We start from the raw sequence: 11,197 nt of genomic DNA, 5'->3' as shown, positions 1-11,197 counted from the left end.
AGAGAGTAACTAGTGTCTTTGGTATACGGGATAAAGTGAGATATTTTGGAATTAAGCTTGGGATAAAATTTATACCTTGTTTGGTTAAAGTTATAAATTTATATCTTCAACCAAACAAGATATAAAATTATCCTAAACGTAGTAGGCGCTTGGCCATGAAAACCATATATTTTTTACTTTATTTGATATTTTGGAGTTGGAGTTGGAGTTGTGTTTGGTCATAGTTTGCAAAGAATATCTGGTTGTTTGAATGTATGGAAAGTGAAAACAAGTTTTTTGGTGTTTTTCAAATTCTAAATACAATTGTATTTGGAATTTCCATGAACGTTAATTTTCAAATAAAGTGAAAACGTTTTTTTAGAAAAATGTGAAAATTTTTCATGACCAAACGGGCCCTTAATCTTGTATATCCCATCTTATTCCATCCATTTTTTTGATATTATTATTATTTTATCTCCACCTCACTAGTGAGATAAATTAGTCCAACATAAAATAAAAAAATTATAATCAAGGAACTATAATTCGGAATAAAAGTTAAAGTTATGTGTGATCAGCATAACTAAAACGACCCCTTAATACTATCCGTTTACTTATTGTATTCTTTCACACAAGAGTAACTAATATTATCCATTTGCTTATTATATTCTTTTAGTTCTCTGTTTTAATATTGATAAAGAGTACGTGAGAATTTGGATTAAGTACATATTTTGATTCAATATTTTTATAGGCTTAAATGTTTGTAACTGCGATTTCTAACACAGTTGAAGTGGTTACAAAAAAAATGCATATATATATATAAAATTTAAAAAAAAATAAGTTGGGGTAGAAACTTATTTTTTTGAAAACTTTTATTATAATTGTGAAGGAATTATCAACTTTATCACGGAGCATGCATAACGCCCCATAAGGCATTTAGATAATTCCTTTAAGTTAAATGGGTCAAATTTTTTATTTTTGAAGGGCAAAATTTAAAGATTTATGAGGACAAAATTTAAGAGACCCCAAAAGAAAGGCAATTCTGCAAGCCCTATTATCAAGCTTGATATTAAACACCTTTAGTGAGAAAAAACGTTATAAACATAAACGAATACATATGTGGCAAACGACCCCTTAATACTATCCGTTTACTTATTGTATTCTTTCACACAAGAGTAACTAATATTATCCATTTGCTTATTATATTCTTTTAGTTCTCTGTTTTAATATTGATAAAGTGTCTTCTCTTCTATACTCATCTCTTTCTCTTTCTTGGTTGGTTTTTGTTTGTATGTTTGTGCTTAGCTCTCTTCTTGTTTCTTTGAGTTCAGTGTTGTACTCTAATATTTTATACACACATAATAATGTAACAGAAAACAGAGAACATGCTCTTCATTTTCTTGATTCTTCAACTTAACTCCACGCTTGCAGTTAAACCAAGATAACAAAAATAGCACATGATTAGATTGCTACTCATTTTTTAGTCCAAAAAATAAAAAAAATAACCCCATTGTAAGTATTATATAAACAGACAAACACTTTTGAGTTCTTGGAGTTTGGGTTTTTTTATTTTTTTTCATCTTTTTAGAACTGCAGTCAAGCCATGCTTGTGTAAAAAAAATTAAAAACAATAGTACTTTCTCTTTGTTGGTTTTCTCTTCTTTCCATTTCTAATGATAGTGGGCGTGAAATGATTTTTTTTTTTTTTTTTTTTTTTTTGCTTTTTAACACATTTTGTAGTGAAATTTTTTTGCTTTTCCCTATGATTTAAAAAAGTAAGGGTGTCCTTTTTCAAGAAAGCAATGATTTTTACTTCACTTCTTTATATGGGGTTTCTTGTTTTTTTATGGTTGGGTTAAATTTGAAGTAGTACAAGAAGAATCTTGAAATTTTTTTGTGGTTATGGGTGAGAAAATGCAAAGCCAAAGTCATCATATGGTAGCTGTGAAAGTGAATGATGAGCAATTTAATTCAAAAAGAAAGCATAGATTTGTTCCATCACAATGTTTACTTCCAAAGCTATTTGCTATTTGGATTATTTGTTGTACATTTTTTAGCATTGCTATGTATTTTTCTATGGATGCTAATCAAAAAGAGAAAAGAAAAGAAGGGTTAGTGAGTATGTGTGATCAAAGAGCAAGAATGTTACAAGATCAATTTAGTGTTAGTGTGAACCATGTACATGCTCTTGCTATACTTGTTTCAACTTTCCATTATGGGAAGAATCCATCTGCAATTGATCAGGTTTGTGCTCTTTAGTAGTCTTGATTTCTATTTTTGGACTAAAATAGTTCTTGAAATTAGTTAGTTTTTTGGTCTTGGTGTATTGCTTTCTCTTTTGCAAAGGTGTTTGCTCTTAATTTCTCATTTTGGACTGCAAAAAAATTCTTGAAATTGGTTAATTTAATGAGGATAGTTTGATTTCTCTTTTGGTCTTGGTGTATTGCTTTCTCTTTTGCAATTTTGATTAGTTTTAATTCTTTACCTGTTGCTTCATATGTTTTTTTTTGGGTTTGGCTCAACCTCTTAACAACTATCCCTTAATCCTAAACTAGTTAGGGTGTGTTTGGAACCAAAGAAAATGTTTCCCTAAAAATGTTTTCTTGGAAAATAGATGAATTTCTTACCGTACTTATTTTCCAGTGTTTGGTAAGTAAGCCAAAAAAAAATAATATTGTCCAATAACATTTATATTTAATCTAGCAAAACAATATACGAGTGTGATGAATTGGGGAGTGGGGGTTCGGGGGTGGCGGGGTGGTCAGGGGGTTGGGTTGGGGGCGTTGGGGTGGGTTTGTAGGAGATAATAAACATGGAATGCAACCTATGGAACTCGTTTTCTCTACTTCCACTACGAAGTCATTTTCCTCATTTTTAATGTTTTCCTAGAGAAAATATTTCCTAGTTCCAAAACATTTTGGCCAACTAAACATGGGTCTGTTGTTAAACATGGGAAAATTGGAAAAACATTTTCCTCGATACCAAACACACCCTTAGCGTTAGCTATATGAATCTCAATATTTATTTTGCTTCATTTGGACTCTGATTCTATTTACTAACAATGCAGAAAACCTTTGCTGAGTACACTGCTAGAACAGCCTTTGAGAGGCCACTATTAAGTGGGGTGGCATATGCAGAGAGAGTTTTGAATTCAGAGAGGGAAGAATTTGAGAGAGAACATGGATGGACTATTAAAACAATGGAAAGAGAGACTTCACCAATCAGAGATGAGTACTCTCCAGTTATATTTTCTCAAGAAACTGTTTCCTACATAGAATCACTTGACATGATGTCTGGAGAGGTAATAAATTAGATTCAATACTTATATGAATTTTTAACTTCTTGTTAGTTCTGTTAGCTTATAGTATTGGACTGCGCTTTTGCTGTTTTATTCAGGAGGACCGCGAAAACATCTTGAGAGCTAGGTCCAATGGGAAGGCAGTTCTTACGAGCCCCTTCAGGCTTTTGGGTTCTCATCACCTTGGTGTTGTTTTGACATTCCCTGTTTACAAATCCAAGCTTCCGCAAAACCCGACCGAGCATGAACGTGTTGAAGCCACTGCAGGGTAAGCGTTTTCCTGCTCAATGGTCTCAGGATATTTGCTTATCATTTTTTGCTTTAGAAAAGTTCAGTTCATTTGGTTTGTACGGCCTCTTAATGCCAGTCATCGTTTTTAGTCTCAAACTTAGCGCCTTTTGTTCCTTCTGCTTCTCGCTCCCACAAGGCGGCTGATGGAAATATATGCAGCTTGGTTCAATTTCTTAAAGATGTGAAGGCAAAGGCCTATTCGCCGTGCTAACCACATAAAAGGGAGGATTCATTCTATTTTTTGGGACTTGCAAGTAGCCAATATTATGTGCTTTTGTTTTAGCGTTAATTACTTGAAGATAGGTTTTGGTTGATTTCTAGGTGATGGGGTGAGAATAGTGCAGGTTCTGTTGCTATTTGGTAAAATAGTTTCTTCTACCTCTTTAACGAAGCAACAGACTAAAAGCTTTTAGTCAAAGCCAGCTATGTGTTACTAGTGTCTAGTTTTATATTAGTAACTAAATGAAATTATTTATTAGCCTTGTCAAATTGCACTCACTGCTGCTATTACGGTTCAATCCTTAGGTTCTCTTTTCCTTTATATGACTAATTTACCAATGAAATTATTTATAAGTAGCCTTGTCAAGCTGCACTTACTGCTGACTATTACGATCGATCCTTAGGTTCTCTTTTCCTTTATATGACTAATTTAACAATGAAAATATAGTCTAGCTTTATGCCTTCTAATTATAAAGCTGCAAAATTTCTAAAACACTTAAGTCCATAAAACGTAACACTGCGTTCTAAATATGTCGTTTTGTGTGCTAATGATAGCTAATAATATGAGGGACATCATTTGGACATGGGGTATATGTAGAGTTTAGTGTGGAACTGTATGAACTTGGTATTAGGGCTTTCCAAATTTTTGTTTTCCACGTATCTGAAATTGAAGCTATCGTATTCCCTTAACTCAAAGCAGGTATCTTGGAGGAGCCTTTGATGTTGAATCTCTCGTTGAGTGTTTACTTGGGCAACTTGCTGCAAATCATCCAATTATTGTAAATGTCTACGATGTTACAAACTCTTCTGATCCTTTAATCATGTACGGACACCAGAACCCAGATGGTGATGCCTCACTAAAGCATGTAAGCAAGCTTGATTTTGGTGATCCATTTCGTAAGCATGAGATGATTTGTAGGTAAGTACTCATCCTTCTTTGACTTTGTAGCAAGTGCAGCGTGTAAACGTAGAATCTTAAAATGTTTGTGCCTTTGCAGGTATCTTTATGAAGCTCCTATATCTTGGGGTGCAGTGACCACTGCAGTTTTTATTTTTACCATCTTCCTCTTAATTGGATACACGGGTTACAAATCTGCTAGCCACATTAATAAAGTAGAGGACGATTTCCAGAAAATGCAGGAGCTAAAGGTTCAAGCTGTAGCAGCTGATACTGCCAAATCCCAGGTTTCTTAACACCTTGTCCAATTTGAGGTTCTTTATTCTGTTTCGTTAATCTTGAGATGTTGACGTGCATTTTTTTCTCTTGCTAATCTCCAGTTCTTGGCTACTGTTTCACATGAAATAAGAACTCCAATGAATGGAATCCTAGGTAAGGAGCTATTTCTTATATTCATTTGCAAAATTATCTCGATAGCAATTTAACTAAATGCGCTACTTCCTGAGTGTGAATTCAGGAATGCTTGCTCTGCTTCTTGATACGGATCTGAGTTCAACTCAAAGAGATTATGCTCAAACTGCTCAAGCTTGTGGAAAGTCACTGATAACATTGATAAATGAAGTGCTTGATCGGGCCAAAATTGAAGCTGGCAAGTTAGAACTTGAGGCGGTTCCATTTGACCTTCGTTCTATATTAGATGATGTTCTCTCTTTATTCTCTGAAGAGTCAAGGCGCAAAGGTGTTGAGGTACGTCCTTAAAGATTCATAATTTCCTTTATTCTCATAATCTAAGTATTTTATTGTTATAGTCTGTTAGTTTATGCGTTAAGCTGAACTACTATGTCTTCAACTACTAATTTCTTGCTCTTCTTCTGTCTTTTCTGCATCTGCAACCTGTTATCTCTGGAAGTTGGCCGTCTTTGTTTCGGATAAAGTGCCTGAAATTGTTATGGGGGATCCAGGAAGATTTAGACAAGTGATAACAAATCTGGTGGGCAATTCTGTCAAAGTAAGTAAAACAAGGCAATCTTCTCATCCCTGAACCATAAGCACAACTCCCTCTTTGCACTTTTTGTTGGAAACTAGGAGGTAAAAATAAAGGAAGAGAAAAAAAAAAAAGAGGCAAAATGGAGAACTAAATTACAAAATTTCCCTTTAATTGGTGAACCGAGATATTCAAGATTTACCTTTTCATACAGAAAAGAAGTAGGCAGAAGAGATATATTCCTCCTTTTATTTGCTTTCTCGTTTGGTGTTTCATTCAAACAAGTAAATGTTAAAGCTTTAGAACTTCGCAAGCTGTGTTTACTTGAATCATTATGATCACCAAAATTTTATACTTTGGCAGTTCACTGAACAAGGGCATATATTTGTCCAAGTTCATCTGGCTGAACAAACAAAAGATGGTGCCAAAAAAGAGACCTGCTTGAATGGAGGATCTGAAAGTGTTATTTCTTCTAGTGGTTATCATTATGAGACCTTAAGTGGTTACGAAACAGCTGATAGCCACCAGAACTCTCGGGACACGTTTAGGAATATAATTCCTAGCAATGGATTGTATTATGAATCCGCAAGGAAAGTGGTGAATGATGATCTCTCTCGGAGTGTTCCTATAATGGTTAGTGTTGAGGATACAGGGATCGGGATCCCTATAGAAGCACAAGATCGAGTTTTCACTCCGTTCATGCAGGCAGACAGTTCGACATCTAGGAACTATGGAGGAACTGGTATTGGATTAAGCATTAGTAAATGTCTTGTCGAGCTGATGGGTGGTCAAATAAGCTTCATTAGCCGTCCCAAGATTGGAAGCACGTTTTCTTTCACTGTTAACTTACTAAGATGCGAGAAACATGCTGTTGGCGATCTGAAAAAATCTCATTCCGATGATTTGCCTACTTCATTTAAAGGACTTAATGCTATAGTAGTCGACGGAAAGCCCGTAAGAGCCGCTGTAACAGGATACCATCTGAAGAGACTTGGTATTCGGGCAGAAGTTGTCAGTAGCATCAAGAAAGCAGCAGCTGCTCTTTGGAAAAATGGTTCTGTTGTTTCCAAGTAAGTTTTTCATCCTTTGGCGAACTTCTTTTTTGCTTTATATACTCTGCAAGACTGCAAGTGATTCAAAACTTCAAGCATGTATTACTTTGATTAACCATCTTCGAGGATGTCAAGGACATATTACTGCCCCCTCCGTTTCAATTTGTTTGTCTTGCTTTCCTTTTTAGTTTATTTATTACAAAAGAGTGTCACTTTCTATATTTAGTACTCCCTCCGTCCCAATTTATGCGAAGGTGTTTGACCGGGCACGGAGTTTAAAAATGAAAGGAAGACTTTCGAAACTTGTGGTCCAAAATAAGCCATACATATTTGTGTAGCTATAAAACATCTAATTAAGGGTAAAATGAGAAAATTAAAATTAAATTATAACTAAATATAAAAAGGTGTCATTCTTTTTAGGATTGACTAAAAAGGAACGAGTGTCACATAAATTGGAACAAAGGGAGTAACTTTTTACACCCAACATACTACATGGCATATTTAAGACCACAAAATTCAAAAGTCGTCTTTATTTTGTTAAACTTTGAACGGAGTCAAACTAAGACAAACAAATTGAGAGAGGGAGTATTATTTTCATCTTAGGGTCTAAGCTAATGCCTTTGACCACATTAGGCCCCCTCTGATCTTGTTTAGTGAAAATTGGAATTTTATTTTTAGTTGGCGTATATATTAATTGAGAAGACGAGGAGAAAAGGGAGGTCCAATTCCACATAATTAATAACAAAAAAGCATTTGCGTAAGGATTGAAACATACTGAAGTTTGATCTTTCTTTTCTTTTTCAGCGTAAAAGTAAACATGTTCACCGATCTAAGTTTTTCAGAAATATATTTATTAGTATTGTTTCATTCTTGTATTTCTGCACATTTCACCTGCCAGCTATTATCTAGAATATCTACTACCAGAAGGCAACATAGGAAATTTTTTTTTTTTGATAATGGTAACAGTAACATAGGAAAATATTTAGATGTAGAAATATATCCAAATCTGTCATTTCTGGAATGATGATCTTCGAAATGCCACTAGATTACAAATTTTTCCTTATTCAGTTCCCTGCATGAGGATTTTCAGTCTTAGCAGGATGTTCAATTCTATCAAAGAATAACCTAAATAAAAATGCTGCTATCCCCTCAAAAAAGGGGGGAACAACAAACCGGGATAGTCCAGAAATGTTACAAGTGATATGTGATTTTGAGTGAACGCATTAGGTTCAACGAGATGATTACAGTCCAACACGTATTGGTGATCTAATTTACAAAATAGCCTGCAAATGTATAGATTTTGTATATTAAGTACTTCCTCTGTCCCAATTTATATGAAGGTATTTGACTGAGCACGGAGTTTAAGAAAGGAAGACTTTCGAATCTTATGGTCTAAAACAAGCCAAAGAAACTTTTGTGCCAGAAATCATTTCATTAAGAGTAAAATGGAAATTTTGGAGTTAAATTGTTGCTAAATATAGAAAGGTGTCATTCTTTTTGGGACTGACCAAAAAGGAAAGAGTGTCATATAAATTGGGACAGGGGAGCATAAAATATACATAAAAAAAGAGAGCAGCCACTAGGCGCGGGGTTTGGATATACATATAACATACATATTGTATACACATTTAATATACATAATCAGTGGATATGTTTTGTATATTTTGGCTAGCTCCCGTAATTAATTTCGGCCTTTTGGGCCAAAAACTAAAAAAGCCCTTGATTAAATAAGCATTTGTTATCTTGCCTCAGTGACAGGAAGCTGGACATGATTCTGGTCGAGAAGGACTTGTGGATATCTGAAGATGTTGACCTAAATCTAAACTTTCCAGACATCAAACAAAATGGACACATGTACAAGTTACCTAAGATGATCCTTCTGGCGACTAATATCACCAACACTGAAGATGAAAAAGCTAAAGCAGTAGGTTTTGCAGTGATAATGAAACCACTTAGAGCAAGTATGATGGCTGCATGCCTTAAGCAGCTAACTGGAATTGGCAACAAGAGTCAAGGAAAAGATACATGCAACGGATCTTCTTCGCTTCGTGGCCTATTATGTGGTAAGAAAATTTTGGTGGTTGATGATAATAGAGTAAATCGCAGGGTTGCTGCTGGTGCACTCAAAAAGTTTGGGGCTGAAGTAGAGTGCGCTGAGAGTGGGAAAGCTGCTCTTGCATTGCTTCAGTTACCACACAATTTTGATGCCTGCTTTATGGATATTCAGATGCCGGAAATGGATGGGTATGTTCAAAACTTTTCATTTTCCTTATCTAGTGACGTTTTTCATAGTAGTTCCACTTACGAGTTTTTGATGAGCAAATTTGAACTATGCCATCTCTGCCAACATATAATATATACCGATTGGTCAGTGTATGTGCAATAATTTTAATGGTGATAGCAGTCAGAAGTTTTCGGATTCCAAAATGATGTGAAAAGGTTCTTAATAAAAAGCTTTAGGGTATTACAAGGAAATAATGCGGCTTTATAAGTCATCACATACTGTTGCTAATCAGTTTTAGCTCTATTCTTTAATACATATCCTGACCTTAGTGAACATGAATGATGCCCTGTGCACTAAGCTCCCGGAATGCGCCGGGTCCACGGAAGGACCGGACCAGAAGGGTCTATTGTACGCAGCATGCAGCCTTACCCTGCTTTTTTGCAAGTGGCTGTTTCCACGGCTTGAACCCGTGAACATGAATGATGCTAGTGTTCCTAATGTTAAAGAAGAATATGGATTTCAAAAAGGTATGAAGGAGCTTCACTTCATAAGAGGTTATCCGGGCCTAATAAGACTAAGCATTTTTGAATTGCGAGAAAACTACTGAATGTAGGAACCATAGAGATCTTCTGAGCGCCTATTAAGACTAGAATTTGCTTAATAGCAAGAAATCTTTGAGGTCATTGGAACCATGAATAGAAACATACTCTCATCCAAAGTAACTTCTGAACTGTGAATGGTGCTGAAGAGCAGGAAATGATTCATCTCTTTATTTTTATTTTAATGCTTTTTTTTACTTCTAAGAATCCAATTTTGCATGGAAATCACTAGAACACTAATAGGGTCCACCCCCCCCCCCCCCCCCCAAACTGCCACCACACACACCCCCCTCCCACCCCCCAAAAAAAGATGGCCTATTAACTCTTGTGTTGCTTACCTCAAGATATTGAGCTTAATGATCCAAAGGGAGACAATTGTTTGATTGAGTCAAGTTGGAAACTCAAAAGATTATTCAAGGGCTTAAATCCAAAATCAGCATGTTACTTTGTACCATAACTCATATGTTTGCTATCATTTGAGAGTTCCAACATTTAAGAATACCCTCACAAATGTACTCCCTGTCTTTGTCTGTGACCCTTCACGGTGCAGTATGTTTTAACCAGAAGTCCGATACTATTTGTTGCGTACATAGCAACAGAGATGATCAACTTTGCAAATATTGACCATGTCTATGTTCTTTTGTACCAAGGGAAAGAGAAGAGTAACTAAACACGATCATACAAAGAACTTGAAGTACAAAGGTTTATTAATCTAGTTCTTTTGAAATTGCAGGTTCGAGGCTACACGTCAAATTAGGGAACTAGAGAGCATTGCAAATGAACAACAGAATAGAGAGTTGAACTGTGATGGAGCTGCAAAGAGGCACAGATGGCACATGCCGATATTGGCCATGACTGCTGATGTAATTCATGCCACGTTAGAGAAATGCCTCCGTTGTGGGATGGATGGTTACGTCTCAAAACCATTCGAGGAAAAGAATCTTTATCAAGCTGTATCTAAGTTCTTTGAATCCGAGCCCTAACTTGGACCAATAGCTAAATTCCTATTCCTACTAATTCTGCACCTCTCGGCTGATATGCATGACCAGCAAATTTTCACCATTCTGCTGGTGCATTTTTGTTGACTTCTACTAGCTAATGGACGTGGATAGCTTCTTATTAGCACGATAACATTTAGTAAGTGACCGGCTTCTAACCAATTTAGACCTTTGACATGATTAGCTTGTTAAGTATATATTGTTGTATACTGCAATAGATCTTCCCTCCCCGGCTTGTATGTACATTTAAAAGGGAAGGGGAGGTCAAAATAGTAAAATCTTAATAGCTTTTTGTGGTTTCCTTTGATATTTTGAACTGAGAAGCTACCAAATTCCTTGATTTGTATAACTATTTTCATTTAAAACCTTTCTTTTTTCCCATCTACACATAGCTTAGTTTGCAGCTTTTTGTGGTTCCTGCAGTTCTAGTTCATCTTTGTTCTCTTCTGAGATTTCTGTGGTCAGTGTAAGTCGGAGAAATCTAAGCGAATATTAATCAGGCGAACAGTGAAAATACTGTCTCATACGTGTTATTCAACAGTGATCCTGCCCTATCTTGTTCAATTCGGACTTTTCAAAATACTGTCTCATACATGCCACATCCTCCAAAAATGCACTCGAACGACCCGACACGGTCGGCATATTTGAAAAGTCCAA

General features: G+C 35.7%; 1 protein-coding gene across 1 annotated transcript; it reads left to right on the top strand.

Annotated features, from left to right (window-relative positions):
* Positions 1-1,166: 1,166 nt before the first annotated feature.
* LOC132060015 (histidine kinase 4) lies at positions 1,167-10,925 on the top strand. Its single transcript, XM_059452868.1, has 11 exons — positions 1,167-2,220; positions 3,044-3,277; positions 3,373-3,542; positions 4,485-4,703; positions 4,783-4,969; positions 5,063-5,114; positions 5,200-5,429; positions 5,593-5,691; positions 6,031-6,737; positions 8,472-8,963; positions 10,276-10,925. The coding sequence occupies exons 1-11, from the start codon at positions 1,879-1,881 to the stop codon at positions 10,523-10,525; spliced, it is 2,982 nt and encodes a 993-aa protein (XP_059308851.1). The 5' UTR covers positions 1,167-1,878; the 3' UTR covers positions 10,526-10,925.
* Positions 10,926-11,197: the final 272 nt, after the last annotated feature.

This window comes from Lycium ferocissimum, chromosome 6, assembly GCF_029784015.1.
Source record: "Lycium ferocissimum isolate CSIRO_LF1 chromosome 6, AGI_CSIRO_Lferr_CH_V1, whole genome shotgun sequence".
In the NCBI taxonomy this organism is placed as follows: Eukaryota; Viridiplantae; Streptophyta; class Magnoliopsida; order Solanales; family Solanaceae; genus Lycium; species Lycium ferocissimum.
Note: the sequence above shows the minus strand (reverse complement) of the source record. Positions and strands in the feature narration are given on the sequence as shown.